The sequence below is a fragment of the Sparus aurata genome, chromosome 5, assembly GCF_900880675.1.
Source record: "Sparus aurata chromosome 5, fSpaAur1.1, whole genome shotgun sequence".
In the NCBI taxonomy this organism is placed as follows: Eukaryota; Metazoa; Chordata; class Actinopteri; order Spariformes; family Sparidae; genus Sparus; species Sparus aurata.
Genome location: NC_044191.1, coordinates 25,143,015 through 25,170,124, shown reverse-complemented (window position 1 = coordinate 25,170,124; position 27,110 = coordinate 25,143,015). Strand labels below are relative to the sequence as shown.

Below are 27,110 nucleotides of genomic sequence, written 5' to 3'. Positions count from 1 at the left end.
GGAGCTCGAGGAGAAACTTTCCTCCAATCAGCTGCGGCCGCATCCTCCAGGGACCAATGAAAACGCGGGGAAGTTGTGAGGCTGAATCAAGCGGTCCAGCGCGTATTGTGTGTTTGAACAGTTATTTACAATGAATAGAGGGGGCAGGGGAGGGCCGAAGGCGCACGGGGGGTGTTTTAAGGCTATTGGCAGCTGAAATGCAGTGGTCTGGTGAATCAGACCACTTATTATTGATTTTTCTGACGTGGACGCAAATGACACTTGTCTGCGGTATATTTAGCCTATTTCAAGCCCAGTGTGATGACATGTATGTGCCTCTTAATTGGCTTGGTCTTAAAATGCCAGAACAGAAGCAAGAAAATAAAGAAACAAAAATCATTTTTACTTTGAAAGCATTAACTTTAATTTGAAACTATTCCAACAGCCTTACCTCAGAGTATTTACCAAGAGACACATTTCTGCTAAAGGATCACTATGACAGATATTTACTATTACAAATTAAGATTAGGATTGCTTTTGGATTATTGAAACTCGTCTTTTTTATTGTTGAAATCAAGTTGCTCTTGCTTTTATTGTTTTGTTGTTTTAAGGATCCATGATGTCATTGGTTCATTTTTCTTTTTTCTTTTTAGTTGTAAAATGTGGCATAAATGGATATTTGCTTTTTATTGCTTCTGTATTTTTTCATCTTTTCGTTGATTCCCCTATTCCCCTATCATTTTTTTTATGAATCAATTCATTTATGTATTATCTCGCAAAATACACATATTTATTTATTAATAGATTAAATGGAAAAGTACATCTGGAAAGAAAAAATAGGGGCATTAGTACAAAGGAAAGTTAATACAGACGCAAATAAAAACAAAAATATCCATTTATGTCACGTTCTAGGTCTTAATTTATGCCTACATTTTCTTTTATTATCATTTTTGAGCATTCATAGAATGAATTTTCTTTCTTTCTTTCTTTCTTTCTTTCCGAGTTCTTTGGCAGTTTCGGAGGACTGAAACTTCAAGACATAATATAGTTATGGTATATACAAGTTTTTTAGCCCACTTAAAGTCACATGATTGTAAAATACTTTATAAGGGTACAAGACTTGTATTGAATTTTTTTATATTTCTGTTGAATACATGTGAAATTTCATAGATGTTAAACGCTTTATGTTCTACTCGGTAGCTACTGTATGTTGATCCAAAGTCTATAACTATATTCTAAAAACCGGATAATCAGTGGTTGTAATCTGTAAAGTAATGTCCGACTATCAAATTAATGTTAAACCCACATTATTTTCTTGGTGACGTACAATAAAGGGCATAAAACGGATTATGGAGAAATAAAATGGTAAAAAAAAAAAAAAAAAAAGGTTAAATGTTCGAGAATAGTTTACTTTCCACCGTTTGATATCATATTACAACGATACCCCGTGGATTTAAATTGAGTATTATAGTCATAAATGGTGTATTCCGAAATGTAGGCCAACAAAACATGATTTGAGCTTTAATCTATTTAACTGATTTGAAATTACACAAAGCCAAATACAGACTGGCACTTGGAGTGAACTATTTATATAATATGTTATTAGACGGTCATTTTCTACGAAGTTATGAGTCAACAGGCAGAGGACTTCCAAAGCGAACAGTTAAAGAAACTGTAACACACAGGCAGCCATGTTGGAATTAACAAGGAACTACGTTTGATGGGTCAACCGTCCTGGATGTTGAGCCGTAATGGCGTCAGTGGCGCAGCAAGATAGCCGTTGGAAAAGGGACTAAGGCGGACTCACAGGAACGATTTCCGGGTTTCCCCTTCCTGGGCTGGGACAGCGACAAGAGGCAAAAAGCTCCTGTTGATTAATATTTCAAAGTTACGCTCAGGTAAGACTCTGCTCAGTGGTTTGTTGGTCTTTATTCGTGTCTTATTAGCTGTTTGATGAGACGGAGCAGGGCGAGGTAACGTTAAGACACCGGAGAGTCAGTCGAGCCTAGCTGGCAACATGACACCAGCCGCGGTAACAACTGTTGCATGCTAAAGTTTGACATGTCACGTTAACAAAGTTTCATGGTTGAATTAAACTCATGTTCGGGGTTTGAAGTGGTTTTAAAGAGGATATCAGAATTTAAGGAGCTGTGGTATTTATCCAAGCTGCGTACGTACAAATTCTAATGTCATTCTCCCAGTTGATGTTTGGTAAACTCAGTCAGTGTCTGACAGACTGGGTGTGGTGGACATCCAAATGTTACAGACCCAGAGGCCTTCACACAGATTTCAAACTCCCATGCCCAGTAGCTGAAGCATTGTTTTATATTCTTCTTAATCATTTGACACAACTGTCCAACTAAACACTTCCTTTTCTAAACAGTGATACCTATTCTCAGTGCTTTTGAACTCAGTTATTGCTCCATTGTCCCAGTTCATTGTTAATAACTGCAGTAAAACTCTATACTTTAGTGGGCTTTCACGTCTCTTGATCAGTATCATATAACATCCACATTGAACCATTCAAAGTTTTGACTTTCACAAATTTCCTGTAAATTCCTCTTGTGCACATTCCTGAACTCTGAAATCGCTTTCGAACATCCGATTAATTCTTGACCTTTTGATTGTAAAGCACATTTTCGGTGATAAATTTCATGTTTAGACAACTTCACAATAACAGTGGGAAACGATAAAATTTTTCATCATGTGTCTAAGATGTGGCTTTGGGCCACTATTGAAAAATTATCATTCATCTTTGTTTGTGTTTTGGGCTAGTAAAAACATGCATATTTCATTTCCTTTCTTGCAAAGTGGTGAACACTATGGGCACAATCACAGACTGTTTAAGCCGTAATCTTGGGCTGGCAGCTGAACTTTACCTCAGAAAGTACTTATGTTTTTACCCAGCTGGACACAGATCAGTTTGATATCAGGAGACAACATCTCCTAGTACTGAAAGACGTCTCAGACCTCAGATTCAGCACCTTCACCACTCTCTGACCTTTGCCCTTCCTGCGACCTTGTCTCATAAACACTGGCAAGCACTGGAGCGCCAGGGAAGACATCTGTCTGACACTGTAAACTACAAGAGGATGTTTCCTCCCGTTTTGGTCTGTGGTGTGAATGGTAAAACAAAACTTGATCTACATTGACAGCCCCAAGTGGACCTGAACTATTGTATTAGAGGTTTGATGATGTTACACAGCAGGATGCCTTTGTTCACTATATTGTGTGTGAGCGAAGAAACACACAATAGAAATAACTTTGATCTTTACAAATACCATCTATTGTGATAACAGGAAAACATATTTGACATACCCACTTATTTAATAATTAAGATTTCTTTTGATAATTATAATCAAGTGTAGAGATTGGTGTTGTGATTCAACACTTGTTATTCAATCTGTCATTAAGTTGTTCATGTGTTACCAAAGATAACTATTCGGCTTTCTTGGCCAGAGGCTTGGAGTTCTGATAGTGAAATCTTAGTTTCACTTTTATTCATCAGTGCTTTTTCTCTACACCTAATCTTACTGTACAGCAGCTGTGTGAGTAGCACAGTGTTACGATAACATTTGTTGCTGTATGACTCGCACTTGTTTTTAGTCACTTCCTATGCTGGTCCACATCATCATAAACGGTCCATCCTGTGCTTTAAACTCTGTGTGTGTTAAAAACAAACCTGCTGGTTTCCTCCTGGTTGAAAGGCTTTTTCATTCCGTGTATTGTGGCTTTTCTTCCTCTCTCTGGGATCATATTATTAGAAGTGTTACTGAAGCACACAGCTTAAAAACTAGTATCATTTGTTTATTACTGTTGCCCACCACCGCTACCTTTGGCCCCTTAATTACAGTCAAGCCCCCCTGTCCACTGTGTTTTTTGTCTGTGTATGTCTTTATTATGCTCACTAGCTTTGGGGTCTCAGTCTTTGTGATCAGTTGCCAGTAAATTACCATTTTTGTTTTTCTGCCACAGAGTTCACAAAATCTCCATGGTGTGAAATTATTGTTTCAGTGTTTCCAATAAGTGCAGAAAGTCCTTAATCTGCAGGGAGTGGGTGTGTAGACCCTTGACACTGCCTGTCAGGAAGGTGAATAGTTCTACTAGCACTACTGCCCCTTCATGGCATCAGTCCAGCCAATAAATCAACTGTAAATGCATCACATGCCAACAACTTTGGCTTTACTAAGGTGGCATTTGTCCCTTTTGGCCCAAAGTGTTTAATCTCCCCACACGTCTTGCCTGTTGATAGCTGTGTGTATGTGTGTGTAAGCAGCTCAGCTGCCTGCCCGATTAAATGGCCATTATTAAGAGAGTATTATTGAAGTGTGCCTCCTGCCTGTCTGTCCTGGAGTGTTGTCTTTGTGATATTACAACCGTGATCTTGGAACGGTTTAATTAATCTGCTGCTGCACTAATGCTGGTTCCCACAGGGCCTGTCGAGGAAATAACACTCATGGTGTGTGTATGTGTGCTATGCCCAGGGATATGCCTGTGTGGGCCACTGCATTAACTTAATTAACAGTAGAAGCCAATTTATTATCGTCTTTGTTGTGGTTTTAGGGCTGAATCTAATGATTAAATCGTACTAATCATAGTAGTAGTGTTAGGGCTCAAGGAATTGCAGATTATTTCATAAATGAGCCTAAATTGGAAAATCTGCGATGTGCGATAACCCTGTTCAATATTGTGTTGACGATATAACTTGCGATGAATAAACAAATATTTAAGTTTTGCATATTATTAACATTAACTATACAGTTAATGATGGCTAATGTTAGTTTTGAATTGTTCGTGTAGGTCTTTATGGTTGTATTGCAGGTGGTGATGGAGGTTAGTTGTGTTTCCTCTAGAAGTTGCAACAACTGCTCTGCATGTTTTACACAGTACCTGTGTTTGTAACACGTCATCTCTCCTGAATCCAAAATAAGTCCATATAGTAGAAGTGCTGTTTCTTTTTACCATAAGGTCTTCGTCCACCACATTTTCATCACTTTCTCTCCCCCCTCAGCCACCATAACCCGGCAATCACCACCAAACTGATGCCGATTAATTTTGTCAGGGTAGCTAACGGCTAGCTGGGGCTTCATCTGATTGGCCCTTGTATCCAGGGCTCTGTCTGACAGGCTAAATGTTGGCATGCTCAAGGTGCATGCATGGCGCATGTAAAATGATTTTTCTTATTCATCGCGTGTCAGGCAGTCTTTTGCGATTTGTTTATCACACATGTTCATATCGCAATGATGATGAAAATATGATTTATTGGGCAGTGTCTTGACAACTATCCCTAGTTTAAAGTTATTCATCTTACTCTCATAGAAGAAAACCAGCAAATATCACATATGAGAATCTAGAACAAGAACATTTTTGCCCTTGAAATGTTTTGTATCAATTTTCAGTCATCTTAAGGGTGACTAGATAATAACTGAATTTTCAGTATTGGGTGAACTTATCCTTTAAGATTTGACTGTCCAGACAAAGTGTCATAGCCCCTAACCCCCTCATTACCTGGGACTTCTCCACCCTAAATTGTTGGTGTGTCCCCTTGGTGTCCGGACATTTGGACTGTCCTGTATTTGGTCAGGGGTGAGGCACGTGTTCTCCCTCCTGCCCCAGCTGAGCTGCCCTGTATAGGAAAGGCTTCAGGAACCAGAGGGATAAACAGCCATTGTTCTCCATGCAGGCTCGGTGAAACCACCCTGTCAGTATGAGAGATCTTTGCCCACTTTCATGTAGATACAGAGGGCCCCCAACTACCATCTAATAGATTTAACAGTGTGAAATGGTTCCCCAAGTGTGCGTAAATGTGTGTTTATCACATGCCAGTTGAGAAAGGTCAACTCAGGTTCCCATGCCACCTCTTTTCAACATTGCGTAACCAAAGTGCATCTCCTTTTGGCAGCACACGGCAACTTGCCTCTTTCTAATGCTTATCACACTCCACCTGTCAAGGGCCAGTGTGTTGGTGATAAAACGGAGCCTGTTCTTCCTGCTCAGTCATTATGTAGCTCATTTATCAAGCAGGCTTGTTGCTCTGTCGTCTGCTCAGGGTCATAGAGCGGGGCAGGAGCACGGGGTACGCAAGACTGTAGCAGTTTAATGGGAGTCTGGGAACAAGCTTGTTGCCCAGAGCTTTTAATCTGTTCTCCTTCCGTGTGATAGTGTTAAAGAACAGTGTAGACTGATGTCGTCGACCGTAATGAACGTTTCAACAGGGACTCAATGTTCAGAGTTGTTGGAGTTACAATTCACAGTATAGTTAACCTGAGGTGGAGATAGTTATGTGATTTCTGCTTGAGTGAAATGCCTCACGTGAAGATAATAGTAATGAACATTTGTGATGTAGAAGATAACTAAGGGACTATTGCCTGTCTAATTGCTATCTTATGGCTTTAAAACACAAAAATCTCAGCAACAAACTCCCTTTTTTTCCATGGTCTTATTCTATTGCACCTATCACACTAGTATCTCTGAGATCACTAGGTCAGTATTGCAAGTCATCACACAGATACATATGGCAATATGGCAATTTGCTGGATCAGCCTAGACCTCACGCTCCTTTTTTAAAAAATATTTTATCCTCAATTAAATTCCCCCAAGAGATTTACTGAATCTTGAGATCTGTATAAATATCATGATATGAAATGGTGGAAATATAGTTTTGCAAAGAGAGTTTAAATATCAAAGCATATCCCTATGGTAGCTATAAGAATTTAAATCTAATCCTTCGGTCAGATCCAAGCAAGTCTTTTTTCAAGGCAGAGCAACTTCAACACAGCATGAAAACTTCACATTCACAAAATACCTTTGTCTTGCTAAAACTGTCAAAAATGTTACCGAAAGGAATGGTGCGAGCCACAGCAGCAATAACTTTGAGAATAAAAAAAAGAATGGGTTCAAATAGAACAGAGGAAGAACGGCTAATTTGACACTTTACAAGTATACATACATACAGTATATATGTGCACATACATACATTACATATGATAAGTAAGATAACACAGCACGTAAAGAAAATAACATAAGCATAATTTTTTACAAGGCATGTACAAGTCAAAGGGAAATAAAATCTTTAGTGCTTTCTTGAGAACAATCTAAATCAAGATTCCTAGAAGACGTGGTTTGCTGCTAGGTGGGAGTTACTTGGAACTGTCATTAGGTGATTTATCGGATTTGATTCACCACTATACTTCTCTTTTTTTCCCCAACCAGAAGACGTCCAGTCTACAATAGCGATGTCTCAATCTGGAGAGAAAGGGAAGGTGAGTAAGTTTCCACACTTGAAAGTTTTAACTTGAACTTACAGTATGACAGTGCTCTAATAAGGCAGTGGTGATTAAGACTAATGGCAGTTGTAATCTCATGCACACACGCTTGCACAGGCATCCAGAGAGGATATCCTGTATAAATGCAAGTGTTGCATGGCTGGCTTTATTGCCCGTTGGAATTTCTCAATAATATGCATCATCATCAATCTCCCTTGTATACACCCTCCTGCACCTTTCCACATACACCTCATAAAATGACTGGGCTGATTAGCAGTTTTACAGTCAAAAGAATGAGTAGAAAAAAGCAGGAAATGATGTAACACTAAAATACCCTAATTAGTGACCCCTTTAATTTGGGTCATTACATATTTCTATGACTAGCTCATTGCTTTCTTATTTATTTGCTCTTTTTGACCTTCATTTTGAGCAATTTCTCTTTTTGTACTCCATAGTTCCCAGATGCAACAGGTTATGTAGGATTTGCCAACCTGCCAAACCAAGTGCACAGAAAATCTGTGAAAAAAGGGTTTGAGTTTACCCTGATGGTTGTAGGTGAGTCATCACTCTTTTCTTTTAACACAGACTGGATAATTTCTGTAGAGAATGTAGCTGTATTTTCTTTTTCTCTTTGTTTTTCAGGGGAGTCTGGTTTGGGCAAATCTACACTTATAAACAGCTTGTTTCTCACCGATCTTTACCCTGAGCGCTACATCCCTGGTGCCGCAGGTATACTCCCCAATACACGCGCACACACATACACACATGTGCACACTGTAATAATAGAGAAAGGTCTGCTGCAATGTCTCCAACAGAGCATTATTTCAAGAGGAATGTTGGGAATGCCTTAGTCTCAAAATATGACCCTGCCCTTCTTATGCCTTGACTTATGTTGGGACTTATGCTTGCTTGAGTACAATTATTAAGGCTCTCTCTGGTCAGTTTGTGCAGATAAGAAAAAACATGTAACCCTTTTAGATGACAAAACCCATGATTTAATTTTTTAAGGTGTATCCACCTTGTTGAAGCCTCTGGTTGTAGCAGTTAAGTGGCTTACGTAAGCACAGAGGAATTTTGGATATTATTGTTATAAATTGTTCAGTTACTGAGGTGTCTCCTCTTTTATGCTACCCTGTAATTATTCTTGTACTTTCACTTCACAGAGAAGATTGAGAGGACGGTGCAGATCGAGGCATCAACTGTGGAGATTGAGGAGAGGGGGGTGAAGCTTCGCCTCACCGTGGTCGACACCCCTGGATATGGTGATGCCATTAACAGCCAGGACTGGTGTGTTTATGTGCCGTGAAGGAGAAGGGAGTGATAACAATGTGGGACATGTTTCCTGTCCAGCATGCTCCCTCATCCTTCCCTCCTTTCCTCAACAACTCCCTTTCTCAAGTTTCATCCCAAACTCCCTATTTTTGCCCTCTCCTCCCTCTACATTCCCTGTGTCTAGATTTGCTTTGTGTGTGTGTGTGTGTTTGTGTGTGTGTGGTTGCTTGCTTGCTTGCTTGTGTGGCATCCTCATGCTAGTTGTGTCAATGTAGCCTTCTTGTCCAAGATCTATTTTCCTGTCTCTGCATAATTTGTCAATTTTATCCATTTAAAAAATTTGATTATTAATGTTAAATGTAAAACAAATTTGATTAGAAATCTGCAATTCATTTTTTTCTTGAACAGAAGATGTGAAAATATCTTTATATCCACTTTTTTGCCAATTTTAAATGGTGAAAATTAATTAAAAATCCCTGCAGCTGTCGTTTTACTGTGATCACCTGTATTTTAAAGTTTATCCTATAGAGTTAAAAAAGTTTCTCAGCTCACAGAGCAATATAAACCCTTCAACTAAAAGGAATATATCCATCCTGCCATGAAACTGGAGAACTGAATTTGATCACAGTGATATCCTCAGTTGGAAGCCTATGTCTGTTTCTCTTTCTAATGTCAGCTTCAAGACCATCATCCAGTACATTGACAATCAGTTTGAGCGATACCTTCATGATGAGAGTGGGCTGAACCGAAGACATATAGTGGACAACAGGGTGCACTGCTGCTTTTACTTTATATCTCCATTTGGACACGGGTAAACAAACTTTTACAGTAAGCTAAAATTTGATGTACCCAGTTGTGTCCCCCCCCCCCCTTCTGAAACACACTGTCAGTTAAAAAGTCAGTTATTATTGGGCTGTTTTCAGTGTATTTTAACAAGCACACATTTTATTCTAACAAAGCTGAATTTCCTCATTTGAAGTGTTTCAAAATAAATTACCTCTCGCTTGCTAGTGAAGCCGTTGGTTAGTGTTAAACCATAAACATTTTCTAGCTTGCAATAGTTTCTTTGGTCTTTATTAGTTAGCTTACGCTTCTGAAGGTCAGAAAAAAGAAATAATATAAGAAAATTGTCAAGCATATGTACATTTTATCTGAACCGTAGTTCCTTACTGATATTTAAGATGATGATGTTACCTAAACTGAGCAGTGTCACATGACTTCTGCTGTGTCTTCTAGTCCTATCATGTAATTTTACAATACATAATTCAGTGTTGTTGTTTTTTCCATTTACCTCCTCCTGCACATTGTTCCAATTGTTTCATTTTTCTTTTTCATTTTCTTTTTCTTTGCTAGTCTTAAGCCCCTGGATGTTGAGTTTATGAAGGCCATCCACAGCAAAGTCAACATTGTCCCAGTTATTGCCAAGGCTGACACACTGACACTGAGGGAGAGGGATCGTCTGAAGAGGAGGGTAGGTTTGACGTACACACACGCACGCACACACACACACACACACACACACACACACACACACAATTTGGGTCTCTTGCTGTCCACTTTCTTCTACTTGCAATCATCTGCATTGATAGCCATTGTACCCTAGATATGATTGTTGCCACATGGAAAAAAGCTGGAATGTCTGTGCACTTGTTGTCAGGATGCTGGGGACTTTGTTTGTTTTTGTCCCATCTACAGTTGCATGGTTTAGCCATTAGAAAGTTGATACACTAATCAAAGGAAAATCATTTAGGCATCCTTATTGGCTGCCTGGTGTGCCAGATATCCGTGTGTTCTTGTGAGAAAGCACACACGTACTGTACTTTCCCAATGTATTTGCAGTGATCTATGGCTTACATTTTATGTTTTTGATGAAACTGCCAAATTGTTCAGAAGTACAGGGAGGGACGATATAAAAGAGGAAACAGTAGGAGGGCCACACGTAGGAAGAGAGTGTTGTATATAATGTAGAAGCAGCACATCTCATCCAGTCTCAACTCGTCCCAGATACTTCCTGCTGGAACCCAACCAAGTGTGTGCCTGCCTGCACACTCCTCAGCTTCCTGGTGTCCAGAGGGGGAACACAAGGGGTTGTACAACACACATACAACTCACTGCAGCGTGTTCAGCTGATAACCTCTCATGCAAGATGATTTAATAGGATTTTCCTGCTTCTCTTCTCTTCTCTTCTCTTCTCTTCTCTTCTCATCTCATAATTCACTGTAGATTACCATGGTTTTTTATGCTTTATAACTGCATTCAGAAGAATCAAGCAGCTGAAAAATATGAATTTAAGAAGCAACTATTTTAATAATCCATTTGCTATTTGAGTCTTGTTTTAAGCTAAAGGCCAAACATGTGTTCAGATCTGAACATTTGCTGTTTCCCTCCGTTCCTTATATTTTTATGATAGATAAATGTAATAGCTGAGGGGTTTGCACTGTAACTTGCAACCTACTAGATAAGAATGTGACATTTTAAGACATTGCCATTTTCCCTGGGAACTTGTGTTAGACATTTTTTCTATTTAATCAACAAAGTCATCGTCAGTCTAACTAATGATAGCAAATAATCATTAGCTGCAGTCCTTGCTCAGAAAAAATGTGTGCAGTGTATGGGCTGTTGTTGCAAATTACTTTTCAGCCCAGCCTACTTCACTCTGTTTTAATTGGAAGTCGGTCTGTCTCCCCACCTGCCCATGCTTGCCCAGACCTCCCACCTGCCTCTCATTCAGGTCTCGGAGCCGGTGGTCTGGCAGGGTGTCAGGCTGACCGGCGTCCAGCTCTGTTCTCTCTGCTTTATTCGACGCTCCCACAGTCTGGATTGCTTGAAACTGCTGATGCAGCACCTTAGGAAGACTCGGTCGCAGTTTCATGACACACACAATGATTCAACAAGAGCAACATTTCAAATTTACTATATTAAGACAAGATAAGACAAGAACCGACTAACTGCACTTATTTGTATTTTTTGCTTATGAATGCCAGTTGCTCCATTGGAATTAAAGGTGAACTTTGTATGCTCCTTGTCCTTAAGGGACCTACCGGTTGAATTGTGCTTGAGTTGTTTTGTGTTGTGGCCTTCCTCAAGCCTTCTGAGTGTTCCTCTGGCACTTAAGATGAACAAAACCATGTTTCCTGCCACCACTGACCCCCACCCCAAACCACAGAAAACCCCCAAGCTTGTTGGCATTCTGATTTCGTGATTACAGTTGATGTAAATCTTGTTTAGTTTTGCTCATGTTTTGCTTCTCATTCAATTCAATGTTACACACCATATAAGCGTACTGTAAAGATGTAAATGAACTGGGAGATTATCAAAAGTGTTGCAGCTGAAATACTGTAACGCTGTATCGCTGTGATCTGACCTCCTTGCTTCTGAACAGTCTACAAAACTAACTATCCAGCTGAGTTTGCTCGCATGCTTCGCTTAGTGTTCCCTCAACATACACTTAAGCAATTAGCAAAATGGACAAACTTACGCACGTAGAAACACACACACACACACACACTCAAACACTACCCAAATCCATAGGTTTGCTTATTCCAGCAATGAAGAAAATATGTTTATTTCTTAACTACAATTATACACAAAACCTTTGGTGCTAGTAATCCACAAAAAAAGTTTAAATTTAGTTTGACTGAGTCTCCTGATAATGAGTTCCTGGACAAGCCATTATCATCAGGAAAAGGCTTAATTGAGCTATCTGCCGTACTTTTAGACATGGCATCGGATGTCCCTGTGGAGAGCATCTTATTTCCTGTTTGGTCTCATTTTGGGCATACACGTTTGATCTTCATTTCAGTTGGCCTAAAAATAAGCATGCCGCAGTGGTGCCTTTTTGCATTGCACTTGTATTTTAAAATCTACACAGTAACCCTGACTATATTTAACAATTATTTGCAAGTAATAATTACTGAACCCAAAAATTACGTTGTTATCTTGTTGTTACATTTATTATTCCTGTGTTTTGAGTGTTTTTCCAGGCGAGGTAATTAAGAGGTACATTTTTAATGCAGCTAAATTCTAGCTGAAGAAACCAGAATATTTCACCAGGTTTATCCATAATTGGATCTCTGAAATTCTTTTTACCTGTAAAATATGTATGAACAAATACCAGGGCAGAAGGCAATGCATGCAGCAGGATGAATAACTTCTCATATCTGAACATATTTAACTTTGTAAGTTAAACATTGCATGCTTAAAACTACAGAAGTAGTCACTAAAGAGGTATCTAATGACACTTTCACTTATGACGTACAAGTTATTCCGTGTCGTCTACAAAAAGCATGGCGTGGCATCTTATCCTTTTGTAAAAGTGTTCTCATATTTCCTGCCTTTAATGATTTATCACAGTAGTCTGGTTTCTTGTATGCATGTAATCATTGAAACTAGTAAGCATTACAGTAATAACCATTCGTCTTTGTAAGTGTGTCTCTCAGGAGAACAAACATATCTGGCTCGAGTATTTGTTGCTTTGATCAGATTAGTTGAAGTGGCTCTTAGGTATACGTGCCTGAGTCCTGCCATACAAGCCAGTGCAGTGTAGCGGGGCACCAGGCCTTCTTTTGAGGTCAGAGCGCCAGCAGCCAAGAACCTGCCAGAAGGCTTAGTGCTGGAGGATGATTGATAACCCCCAGACTTTCTCCCACAGTGTTTATTAGTTTGTTTTTTTGCAGGGCACTTTTCTCACCGTTCCGAGAATTTTTTTCTCAGTAAATGGTACCCCCTCACCTCTCAAGGCTTGTCCATTCCTTTCTCCTATTGTTGGGGGGAAACAGCTTGTACAGAACAATATAAGTTTCCTGTAATGTGTCAAGACTGTTCCACTGACAAGACACAACCTGCTGCCCTGCACAGCTCAGGCTCACGTACAAGGTTAACAAACCTCCCATTGCTTAGCTTTCATCCCTTTAGTTCTGCTCTCCTCTCGCCCAGTCCTTCCTCTCCTGGCAGTGCCTCACTCAGCTGCCTCTTACTTTCTTCCTCTCCCTCTTTGTGTCCTTGTTTTTTTAATTTGCTCTAATGCCAATTTCCTTCACCGGGGTCGCTCTGGACTCTAGCTCATAAGTTGCCCTGAGGAGGGTATATTGAGGGACTGATCCTCTCAGTCTGGGACCTTGTAGTCATATCCTGTGCAGGGCTTTAGTCTCAAACTGCTTACTGGTTTTTTTGTGAGGTAAGGCACATAGCTGGTTTAGACTGGAATCCTAATGGAAGCAAAACAGTAAAAATGCCTGCTTTTATAAGAACAGAAGAGAACTTTGTATGTAAGTGTTTTCACCACACACATTTTTTAGTAAGAACAAAGCACAGAAAAATCTGCTATCATGCTAAAGACATTTTTTTAAGTCAAAATGCCTCATTACAACTAATGTTACAACTGTAAATGATCTTCAGACAACTTAAAAAAATGGTAAGTTGCACCCTGAAAATTACTTTACTAAAATCCTCTTAAGTGTGTCATTGTGGTACAGTTCAAGTTTTCTTCACAATGCAGGATGTTGAGTCTTTAAGCTTGATGAATTCAGGTGCTGGAGGAAACAGCAAATGTTCAGTTAGTTTTCATCATTTGATTAAATGCACTTAAACTAGTGGAAAAGCATATTGGAACATAAAAAAAAATGTAGTTTGGATTTGAAAATGGTCCGAAGTAATGTGAAATGTATGAAATGTATTGTAAAAATGTACAAAAGCCTTTTTGATTCACTAGGCTGCTGTAAAAGTGAAAGTTGAGCATAAGCCCGCCATATGCATTTTTGCTAGAGGCCTCAACCCCAATCTTTGTCATGTCTCTTTTTTTGTTTTGTGTGGGGACTAAAGGTCTCATAAGCCACAGGTCAGTGATGGCTAGAGAACCAGTGTCTCCCTCTGTTCTCGCAGACAGCAGACAATGGTTCAGCCCTTTTTCCTCCCTCCTCTTCCCTCAGTTTTTATCCCCCACATCTCTTATCGCCTCCCTCATCCTCGTCATCTCATCTCCTTTCCTTTCTCCTCTCAGTCAACCTCTTGTCCTTCCCCGTCTATCTCTGGTCACTATGTCCCATGCAGAACCCTGCCTCCCTCACATTTGTCCCCCCACAGCCATATTTCACCCCCGGCTGAGGCGCTGTCGCTTTTTTCCCCTCATTGTCTGACTGACTGTCGTCTCCCCCAGCCACTCCACTATGCTCCTGCTGTGTGAACAAGCTTTACGGCCCCACTGGGACACATTATCAGTACCGGAATGCTCGTACTGGCCAGAATTGTCACCAGGTTTTCTTAAATGTCAATAACAGAACCGGCTTTATCACGGAGGGTGAACGTCAGCAGTCTGATTGGCTGAGCCAGAAAAGGAAATTTTGAGGCAGTTAATGGCAACTGATTAATGACACAAAGTTTCAATGGCATTAGTGATATTCTGTCTTTGTGCGTGTCAGGGCTGGTACCTCATGAGTAGAGGTTGAGTAGTGATTACTTCATCGCTACCTCATTGCTCCTTTTTGTGTGTGTTTGTGTGTGAGTGCATGACCCCCTGGTCAGCTTCTGCCTGGTCCTTTTCCTGCCTGTGTTTCAAACACGCGGACATATTTATTTTTCTGCCCTCCAGCGATCTTTGTGCCAGGGCATGCTCCATGTCTCTGCAGATTTAAGAACAATAAATATGCTTTTTTCCTCATGGAGCGAGCTGCTCTATTACACACAATCATCTGTTCTCAAGTGAAGAATGTACAAGCAGACTACAGTGTGAAAACAGCAGGTTTTCTTGTCCCAGGGCCAACCTGGGAAGATGGCTTCCGGACTTTGCCGTGCTGCTAATGAGTTGCTTTTTGAGACCCTTTTTGAGACCCTTTTGATTACCACATCAAGTCACAAATCTGTTGTGTGATTGAAATACCAAACTCACACGGTCTCCTTCATCTAAATCTCACTTACAGATACAGGATTACATGAATAGCTCGATTGTTCCTCCCCATGCTCTTTGATCAGAGTGAGAGGTGGGTGGTCTTAGCTATACTAATACTTAGCCCAGACAATAGGAGTTTTGGTGAGTGAGTTGGTTGATCACTGTACCACATATGATGCCCGCAAGTTAGCATGGTTGTAGTGGCTTTATCTGTACTTTCCAACAGTGCCACTCATCAAAACAAATCCAGCTGTTCTGGTCCAGTCTCTTTCAGTCTGGACCATCCACTCGGTCTCAGACTCTGACTGAATGCATCAGGAATGTGTTTCTGCGCATGCATGCAATGTCTTTAATCCTGTGAACAGAAAGGTATTGTTTTCCCCAGTGCTGATACATGTCGGTCGGTGCTGAAAGAGTACTTTTAGAAGGAGACAATATTTGCATACTGAGAGGGATTTGCTCTGTTGATGGTCTGAAATTCATCCTCCATCTCTGGTGATCCAACGGCCTCCTGGAGCTACAAAGCTCCACATACGTAAACCACAATCTCTTTTCCTTCTCCTGATGCCCGATTATGCCAGTTCAAAAAGTGAGGCAACATTTTGCTATGTGAAAGTGTTTGCGTAAGAGGCTGGTATGAGGTCTATATCCCTCAGACCCCCCTAGATCAGGTATTGTTGGGGCTCCCTCACCCCCTCAGACTCCCTGCAGGCAGCTGACTAGTCCAAAAGGCGTTTCCTGGCAAGAGAGAAGCATTTCTTCCCATGTGGAAGAAGGTTCGGCTAGCAAATTAAGTTTGGAAACCAAAGAATTGTTGTAGGAATTGAGCAAAGAATCAGCTCTTTTTACTTTTCATCCTGCTAGACCTTCATTGTTTGTCCTGTAATTTTGTTATAAAGGTATGTAATATGCTTTGTTGGAAATAGTCATTACAGTGACTCACAGCCTGTTACTCTTTACTTTGTGTAAATATTTGTATTTGTTAACCACATCGATGTCTCTTGTGGGAGACTGATTAAATCATAGCTTTTCTGAATAGAGTTCTTGTGCTGGCAGAAATAGCAACCTCACTCTTCAATCTGAAGACATAACACAGTCTTCACTTAAAACTTCAAAGGCTTTCTACAAATCTAGACTTAGATTAACAACTGGAGAGGCTAGTACCGATCACAGTAAAAATGTGTTGGCCCTTTATTTTATGGGGGAAAAGGCCGTATCTGTGCTCATCCATAACTCATATCATACTTAGTTGCTATGGCTGGACAGTCCGAATTTATCAGACCCGCTGGTGCTTCATTTGTCTCAGGTTTGTTTTGACCTCAGACAGACTTAAGCTTGATCTGCAGGAGGACAGTTCTCCTGATGTGAAACCGCAAAACATGAAGCTTAGTTTTTTATCAATATCAAAACCAAGTTCCTGCAATTAGATGTGAAGTATTCAGCATTTTCTCCAGAATTAATTGTTTAACCAATGTGAAAAGGCACAGAGACTTATCTGACAAATCTCCACTGATAGTAAATTAAGTTAGAAATTGATGGTCCAAAAGCAACACATCATCATACTAAAACAACTGAATAAGTCGATTGTAACCTAACAGGAAGGCTTGAGGAGTGGTCCACCATTACTCTCCTGCCTGTTAGGTCGCACTTGGGGATCGACACTTTTTGTCTGCCATGACGGCGGCACACCGGAGATCCAGCTACTAACGCGAGTTGTTCAAAAACCTTCTTTTTAGTAAACTCTTGTGTACACAAACAATGTTCTCAATGCTCGTGTTCATGTGTAGAGACTCTGGGGATACTACGAGCAAAGTTTCATGTTGTGTCGAATGTTTTAAAAATAGCGATTTTGATGCTATCAACAAGTGCCCCTGCACTCCATTGAAAATTTGCTTGCTTGAAAACAAAACTACGGTAAATCTTAAAAGCGCCTCTTTCGTCATAATTATGCTTTTATACGAAGGTTTGAGTCATATTCAATCACAAATAAAGCCTTGGTTGCTTTTTGGCTAGAGTTTCAATTTAAGTTTTACTTCATAAAGTATATTCTTTGTTATAATGTTAGTTGGGGTAGTCTTTTATCTCGTAAGGTGGCGCACCTGCAAATTGAAATACTAACACACTTAGAAAACCTCGTTAAACAGTCACTGGAGGTGTGTGTGAATGCAGCTTATTTCCCAAGCAGCATTCAGGAAATGTTAAGCAATTAGGCAAACATGTAAACAAGGAATTGGGCATAACACCATGTGCAGCTTAAGTGTGTCACTGGATCAACGCGGGATTCTGAAGATAATGAAAAGAACATGCTTCTCCTTTTTTCACATACACAGTTGGACCTTCTGGAATCTCATATGGGATAGAAGAAAGGATTTAAGGCTCACCATAACCAGGATTTTCCTTTAATAAACTCTGCAGCGTTTGAAGTCCCTCAAGGTGTTTTCTCAGCATGGAGCAAGGTTATACAGCAACTGAAAGCTGATCAGACGAAATACTTCTAATGGCAGTGATGCACCGTTTCATTCCCATGGCCGCTCAACAGAAGCTGCTGGCAGGCAGCTGTGAGGTTACATAAACGTTACGTCAAAGTGCTTCTGCTCCGGTCCCTCTGAGTTCCCGATCCCTGCTCTTCTCAATCAGGGTTGATTAGTGTCGAGATGCAGTTTGATTGTTTTGTTTTGTAGAGTTTTTTTTCTCTCTGTGCATTGTGGATTTCCTAAGAATGCTGTGGTGCATGTTTCTACTTCCAAGTATTGTTCCCTCGTAGAGTTTTAGTTGAATAGATACAAACTCTCTGCCATGCCAGAGGAGACTCAGCTCTGTCCTCAGCAATCAAACCGTATACTTTTGAGTGTGTGCTTGTGCTTGTACATGTGGTTACCTGTTGAATGCCAGGACGGCAGTCAATGTTCACCACAATCCCCTCTTTTGTTTCTTAAACCTTTTTTTCTGCAAGATATTTTGTTTCCTTCCGATGCTGTTTGTCCAGGATTTGTTTATCATTCCTTGGCAGGTGTTTGAGTCATTCATATTTTTGTGGGTTTACTTGAGAATGAACAAATCATGAAAATATTATTCGCTGGTGAAGTTGACGTGATGACACAGTTAATCCCTGTAATGATGGGTTAGCACCTTGTTTCATTATGATTGGGGGTTTTGGTCGTTCCTGCTGTGCAATTGCAGAAAAACTGCTTAGTCATGTCTCCCATGACTTCACTCTGTGTTATTATATCTATGTATAGATCTGTGGGTATGCTATATTTGGTCTACACAGAACCAAAACAGAATATTTAATACTGCTATTCCTAGAACTGAATCAGTCTGACTTTGCACTGGAAATCCAAGTCTGGTGTAATTCACCTGCTGTTTATATCAATTCCAACTGATTTTCTGACTGGTCAGCACCAGCCTCCACCCTCGCACTTATCATAACTGGCTCAACATGACGGAATATTTCCACAAACAATGCTCCATATTCAACGATGTGAGCCAGAAACATGAGGCGATAAATCTTCGGCTTCCTTTTCTAATTTATACCGAGGCAGAGTCTTGTGTAGCATTGTTTGTCCGCTGCCCTGACAGCACTGAGTGGACCTACATGGCCAACCATAACAGCACAGGCAGGGGTGGGGTGCAGGGGTCGTATTATAGCCTGACAGGATGGTCATAAAATCAAAATGGCTCCCACTGCCAACATCTCTGTGCCAACGAAAATACACAACTGGGAGGGGAGGAGCAGGAGGAGAGACTGGTGTAACGGTCGGGATTAAGGCCTACATTGTGTACAGTAAATCAGCAGGAGACAACGGGGATTTGGAGCAGGCAGTGATTTTGACATCTGGTGATCCCTGAGAGGTCTTGATTATAGGTGTCAGGCAGTACTAAGCACATGTTACGGAACAGAATAATTCAGGTAAACAACCATTTTGCAGCTATCGGCTTAGCAAGGTCTGGAAACAGATGATGGCAGTTAACAGACTCATGTCCGTGCGATGACCAGATATTGTTTTGAGATATTGAATGGCAGTTTGCATTCGTTTAACATGTAACGCTGTCTTTGTTGGTCACTGTTTCCTGGTTGATTTCAGTTGCATTTTTCTTGTTTTATTGCATTTATATCTGACTGTGTGTCTATCTTATCTACTTTTATGTCTGGATATGTTGTTTGTTTTAATTTTTTCCTTCCATTGTGTTGTGCGTGTTTATTTTCCCTCTGAGTGCAGAGTTTCCCAAAATTCTTTACGCTCTGGCCGACCAGATTGATGTTTATCCAGCCGCCATGTTTGACGGATCTGTAAATCGTGTGTGTGTGTGTGTGAGTGAGTAAATGAAGGAAAAAGTGGCTCTGGTCTTATGTCACGCTCTCCTGTGAGTCCTATGAAGCCTGTTTGTTTTTAGATCTGCCCCACAACAATACCCGACTCTCCCCGCACACACACTATCTCGCACACACTGCGCACAGAGCTCACTGAGAAAACAAGCGACAGCCATAACAACAGCTCAAACAGGAGCTGCTCTCTGTAGGAAAACCTGTGCTCACTTCCCAGGCTCCTGGCTGACTGACCACTGTCCTATTATACGCTACAGTACATGAAAGTCCCCAAAAAGTCAGGAAAACAACGCTTGACATTTTTTGGCTCCATTATATAAGACTACATTGTGGATTCAAATATCGTGCTCCTGGGGAAACAAAAGAAAAATGCAGCTTTGATGTTTAGAATAATAAATACTGACATCTGTCCCCGAAGTAGCAGGGAAGAAAGCTCCTTTGTTTTAACTTGTTGCTTCACCGGTCAGCCTCTGAAGAAAGGAGGCTGAGATCTTTGTTTCTGATTCTTTCATAATTTAAACACACACACGGACTGTTATTAATTTTCACCTGTCTACCCTTTCTGTCTCACCCCTCTTTTCCTCCACGGGGGGCTTTAATTAAATGTGTTGCTGCAACAACAGGTACTCACTCATACCCTCCTATTAGTCTATAGAGCTCTCTCACTTTCTGTTTATGGGTCAGGGCGGCAGCTGTTATTTTGTTCATATGACTCACAGTTTACAGTAAAAGCACACATTTTATATATAGATAGATAGATAGATAGATAGATAGATAGATAGATAGATAGATAGATAGATAGATAGATAGATAGATAGATAGATAGATAGATTATGGAAGTCTTTACCAGGCTGGTACATGCTCAGCTTCTGCAGTAATGGGTTGTGAAGTTTTATTCAAATACAGTACAAGTACAGCACAAACACAAGAACAGATGTATAGTATGGAAAAGTAATGTTTGAAAAAAAAAAAACAGCAGTACTATTTTCATCATGAGCATCTACTTGTACACAATCAAAAGGTGAAGTTCTACAAATGGATACATTTTTATTCAATGATATTTTGAGGTGGAAAGAGTCCTTGAGGTAATGACAGTGAGAATGTCCAACTGTTTTTAGGGCTGCAACTAACTATTATTTTCATTGATGATTAGGTTCTCAATTAATCGATTGTTTGGTGTATAAAATGTCAGGTGGTGAGAATTGTCCATGAGTGTCCTCCAAAGTCCAAGATGATGTCCTGAAATGTCTTGTTTTATCCACAGCCCAAAGATATTCAGTTTATTGTTATAGAGAACTAAAGAAACTATAAAATATTCACTATTAAGCTTGAATCAGATCATTTTTGTCTTAAGAATTAACTGAAACTGATCGATTTTCAAAATAGTAATATGTGCGATCCATCTAATCAAATGATCATTGTAGCTCTCATTATTTTCTAGATCCCTAACCCCAACCGTAACCCTGGTCTCCAGTTTGTTTGGGTACTGATTGATAATGGTAAATCAAGCTGACCTTCTGTTAGTGTCTGCAGTGATACCTCTGCAGGGTTCAAGACCTGAGTTTTCCTTGTGCAATGGGAGAGGTCAGGAGATTGTGATGAGGTCACAACCCTGCCAGCTCACTCTGTGTTTCTCTGTTGTTTCCACCTGTCAGATCCTGGACGAGATCGCGGAGCACGGGATCAAAATCTATCAGCTACCTGACGCCGACTCTGACGAGGATGAGGAGTTCAAGGAGCAGACCAGAGTCCTGAAGGTAAGAAACGGACACAGCTGATGGCAGATGCTTTCAGTCCGATAGTGACAGATTATCTTCCTATTCATCCTTGCTCCCCTTGATTCATCACATTTTCTCTGATACCTTTATTCTCCATATATCCCTACTCTGACTTTGTTTCTCTCTGGGGATCCACTGACCTTTATCATCCTCTCCCAGGCGAGCATTCCCTTTGCTGTGATTGGCTCCAACCAGCTGATCGAGGTGAAGGGGAAGAAGATTCGTGGTCGTCTCTACCCCTGGGGAGTTGTTGAAGTGGAGAACCCGGAGCACAATGACTTCCTAAAACTACGCACCATGCTTGTGTGAGTCTCCCAGGCAATAAAACTGCTTAAGTAATATGATTTATGGAGGGAAAATCTTTAAAAACATGACAGAATGTCTTCCTTAATGAGCTGGTTGTAAAAGTTCACTAGGGATGAAGTTTTCTGTAAAGCTCTACTGCCTCCCAGTGTGTGAAGAAGGGTTTGCATGTGCATTTGTTGCAGGACCCACATGCAAGACCTCCAGGAGGTAACTCAGGATCTGCACTATGAGAACTTCCGTTCAGAGAGACTGAAGAGAGCTGGCAGGTGAGACACTGATTAATTTACTTAAACAGCAGATGAGCTCTTCTTTCCCAAGTTTTTCTCAAATTAACGTCTTTTCTTTTTCTGCAGGGCTGTGGATGAAGATGTGGTGGATAAGGACCAGATCCTGCTACAGAAAGAGGCTGAGGTAAGAACACACAACACACACATGCACACATACACAAACTCTTTCTCATTATGTGCTAAAATGTGTCTCTGTTGATATAATTACAAGCTGGTAACTGTAAATACAGATGTGCAGGATCTGAAAAAACAAATTTAAGGATAGGTTTACATTTTTCAAGTTTATATTCATATAAAACTCACATGCCATATGTTTGTTAATTGATTGGTTACTATTGATCATTATTCACTGTGGAAGCATTGTAAGTAATCGAGGACAGTCGCAAATATGACTTAAATTTCACATTTCTTTTCTCGCAGTAAATCTCAGTAAACTCTATCTCAATTTATGCGTTTTATAATCTTCCAGGGTCTCACTGGTTTCAGTTCTCGCCAGTACTCAACCAAAACTGTCTCTCAGAGACTTAAATCTTTACCAACATAGCTAATGCATCATAATGAAACACACATCTGCACTGGTTTGGTAGAAGTAACAGAACTAAACAGAAGCAAAGTAAATCTCCACTGTGAAAATTATTCCTGGGGTAAAAGAATATTTTATGAATTAACTTGTGATTATGTTGCGTTATGAATTTAGACCTTTCTTTTTGGAGAGTGACACACTGAATCTTGGGTGGGTGTATTACCTGAATATTTACTTTTAAAACTTTGAGCTTGTAAGTATTGTAAATCCAAACCTATAATTTAAAACACCAGGATCTGATCACCATGTGCCTTGAGTACTTTCTGTAGTATGTAAATTCAGAGTCACTCGGAATGTGTAAAAAAAACAAAACGTCTTTGTCGTCATTGTAGAATAATATTAACACGTGCCCCAAACATTATGGACCTGGGTTTACGTAGCTGCAAAACCTCAAGACTGAACCAGGAAACCTTTTAATTCTTTAGTGTGACCATATTTTAGAAAGAGAATAAAGTCTTATGGATTTCAGCCCCACTGTATTCCATATGTACTGTTTGCCTCTTTGGGCTTGGAGCCTGCACGTCAGTGGGCTATAACCTGTTTCCTGATTGCTCTTGATTGGCCTGTTTGTATTGCTGCTCTGCACCGTAGCGAGCGGGTGGGGTGCAATTAGATCTGTTTGTAAACAATGTGCCCAGGCAGGATATGCCATCACGTCCTGCCTGGATGTCCTGGCCCAGTTTTATGGTGGGAATGACCTCAGTAATGTGAGAAGTGCGAAACACAAAGCTGAAAGGACATTAGTCTGTTTGTTTATGTGTTGTCAAGGAGTTGGAAGAGAGGAAGTATTACAGTAACTGATGTCATTCATTTAGACTTGTATGTGACAAGGTAACACTTGATTTTACAAGTCCCTACTTTTTAAATAATTTCCTATGATAAGCAACTGTTACTATAATTGTGTTGATATTAGTCAAAATTAGTCTATTTAAAGGAAGGGATTATGTGACTGCGTACTAATTATAGGGGAAATGGAGACAGTGTTCAATTCTTACAATTCTGATGAATTGATTTAAATTAGTTTGTAGCATCAGTGCACGGCAGACAATGTGTCACTCTGTGTTTATAATGTTTCTATTTAAAAATAAACACTGACAGGTTTAAGTTGATCTGCTTTCATTTTTTCAGATATGCCTGCTTGCCCAAACACATAAGCAAAGCATATCTGAAGATTACTCATTTCAGCCACAAGATGGCGATATACATCAGAAAACACTACATGAGAGTCTATTGTTTATCAGTCCCCTTATAGGTTAATATGTAAGCTTTACATCTTCATCATCATTGATGATGAGTTTTTCAACAATTTATTTATTTATGGGCCTGTTGGTACCACATTTATTTATCATTGATTTATTCTTTGACATTGATTTTATGCTTCATTCATTTTTAAACACCCTCTTCAATTGCTATAACACCACTGTGCTTATATAAATATACATCATATTATTATGCACTAAAGCATAATTGATTAACTCGTCATTTGACTGGATGATGACCATCTGTGAGCCCCTGCTTAGTTTATCTACATTATTCTACCAGGTTACCTTGTAATTGTAAAGAAAATCTCCAGGTATGACACCTTAAAACTAGTTCAGGTGGTAGTCCATGAGATGCCTTTTCATTTTGATTTTAAGTTATTGACGCAGAGACATGTCTTCAATGTCAAACCACAGTGACAAACGAAAGAAGTGCAATAGAAGTGCTTTGTTTGCACCTGCCAGTCACCGTATGTCTTGTACTATAAGGTCATCCTCGTGTTGCTCTTCTGTTAGTCTCACTCTATATTGCATTTCTTTTGTTTGTCACTCTGATTTGACACTTAAGACATGTTTTTGCAAGTCAATAACTTGTTTCCTCATCACTTATTCTCTCTATAGATTGAATTTTTCGTTGTTTATTATTTTTGCACATTTGCTGCCTAGCGCAAACTTTCAGATTAATTTAAAGACTGTGTTCCTTTAAGGTTTCAGAAAATTCTCTAATTTGGATTTAGACTCACTGTTAATGTCTGTTTTGGCTTTTTTCTGAATTAGATGTTTTTTTTCTGCTGCCCGAAACATGAAACACATCACAACATCAAGTTGATTTATGATCAGCTACTGAGCAAACACTATGCTGAGAAATAATAAGGGGAACATTTTAGACTTTAAATGTAATATTCTTTTTTTAATTGTCTATTGAAATGTATTGACGTTAGTTACTGATTTTCCTTGTCTCTTTGTAGCTGAGACGCATGCAGGAGATGATCGCTCAGATGCAGGCACAGATGAAGATGAAATCGGACGACTAAGAGGGTCAGAGCAGAAGGGAAGCACAGGGATCTAGGTATCTAAGATCACGTCTTCTTCATCTGCACACCGCCATCACGCTTCCTTCTCCTCCTCCTTCTTCTTCCTTCCAAACATCCATCCATCAGCTGTTCAGGAACTCACCACTGATGTTTTTTTTGTTTTCAACATCTTGTCAAAACGCTTTCTGGATGATTATCATTTACATATCTGTTATTTAGTCTTTGATCTTTATATTGGTCGATAGAGCTGCCAGTGACAACGGTACTAAGATGTTCTGCCATCACACTAACATGTTTACATGAATAGATGTCTGGATTGTTCAAGACGAAGCTTCAGATGGAACCATTTCCCATTAGTTCAGTATCAGGTTTGAACTATTTTGAATATATTTTAACTTGTCATGTTTACTGTTTTAATATCATTGATTCAGTGCCTTCAGTGCTTCAGTCTGATAATGCAACAATTATAGGTATTACCTCAGTGAAAGGCAGGTGTCGTTATGAATGAGGTAAACTGTCCATGTTGAGAATGAGGAATACCCTCTTGTCGGGCTTTCCAGGCAAAATATTTGTCCTTAATTTTGTTTGAAACTTTATCTTGTAGCCAAAACTACAAACTTAATTTGAGGCATTTGTTTGACGTTTATTGGCTGGAAAAGCTGTATGCAAGTAGTCAAACTAATAGCACTAAGTTATAAAGAGAAACAACCAGACTTTTTGATCATGTTGTTGTTGAAAGAAAGTGTCATGTTGTTAATGTTTGTGTATTTATAATCAAGAACTGCACAATCTTAATGTCTATGCCAAACCTCCGACTGAATACAAATCAAACTATTCAGTGCAGTAACTTAACATGTGTCCATATTTGCTTCGGTGATGTTGTGTTGGTACACTACATGTGCAGTCTTTCATCATACTGTATTTGGGCTTTCTCATTTAAAAATATCTTTAATATTTAACTTTTGTATGTGTGTAAACTTCCTCCAGCGTGTCCTTGAGCAGCAGACTAAAAGTCCTGCTCTCATACATGTGCCATGTATTATTTTGTTTTTCTGTCTTTTGCTCTCATATGCCGATGTGTCCGTTGAACTTGCTGAGATAAACATCATTATTAATTCTTAACCGTGTGTCAATAAAGACTTGTTTTTAGGGTTCAACATGTTTTTTTTTGTATCTTTCAGAAATAAAAATTTGTTTAGAGAAAAAAGAAACGTGTTGATTCTTGGGTTACTTTTGCATAGTTATAATTTTAGTCTTTATTAGCGTTAGCAGTTAACACTTCATTAGAGTTATCAGGTGTCTCCTAGTAGGAAACAGTCCACCCTTCCTGATATATGCCTTGTTATCTAACATATAGGATCTAGCTATAACATCAACTGCAGAATTTAAAACAAGGAAAATAATGTATTTGTTTTCCATAATAAATTCCATTTATTAAAGGTGCTATATGTAAGAACTGACAACCTGTCAAATTCATACTCCAAACAAATTGGGGGCAGCATGTCACCAGAAAGTTGAGATGACCACCCGTATCACAAGAAACAAGGAAATGCACAGTCTGTCTCATAGGTCTGTCTTTCTTTCAGCGAACAGCTGATTAAGGAAACACAAACACTGTCAATAACAATATACAATATGTTACCTTTATAAGCTAATGCAAAATGGCCAATGTTAGCCGTGTACTGAAGTCTAGAAAAACTGAAACCCGCACTAATCTTATTCCTTTTATTCTCTAACAGCTGTCTCCAGTGGTGGGAAGCAACACTCATGATATTTCAATCACTTTGTTGTTTGTGTTTATTTGCCACAAACAGCCAGAATACTAAACCGTACATTAGCCTTTAAGTGGATCCAGACAGCTTCTCCCCTCTAGCGTTTCGACCTGGATCGTAAACACGAGTTTATTCAATCATTTATGGTGATTGCTACGTTAATGGGGAACCAATATAAACGCGCATGGTTTCATTATTCTTTATCCATTACACTGTAAGATCAACATTGGCTCCATTATTATATGCTGAAGCAGAAAACATCTTTGTCTATATGCAGTTTAAGCCAGTGAGCAACATCACACATCACAGGCTTGTGTATGTGTGTTTGACCCTCTTTCTGAACATATTACTCACCAGAGACTCCA

General features: G+C 39.7%; 1 protein-coding gene across 1 annotated transcript; it reads left to right on the top strand.

Moving 5' to 3' along the window:
* Window positions 1-1,725: 1,725 nt before the first annotated feature.
* On the top strand, window positions 1,726-26,176 carry zgc:63587 (septin-2). Its single transcript, XM_030417902.1, has 12 exons — window positions 1,726-1,877; window positions 7,192-7,241; window positions 7,700-7,799; window positions 7,887-7,973; window positions 8,408-8,531; window positions 9,193-9,327; window positions 9,870-9,987; window positions 21,382-21,483; window positions 21,664-21,809; window positions 21,993-22,076; window positions 22,164-22,221; window positions 24,908-26,176. Exons 2-12 carry the CDS (start codon window positions 7,215-7,217, stop codon window positions 24,971-24,973), a joined length of 1,047 nt encoding a protein of 348 aa, XP_030273762.1. The 5' UTR covers window positions 1,726-1,877; window positions 7,192-7,214; the 3' UTR covers window positions 24,974-26,176.
* The last annotated feature ends 934 nt before the right edge of the window (window positions 26,177-27,110 follow it).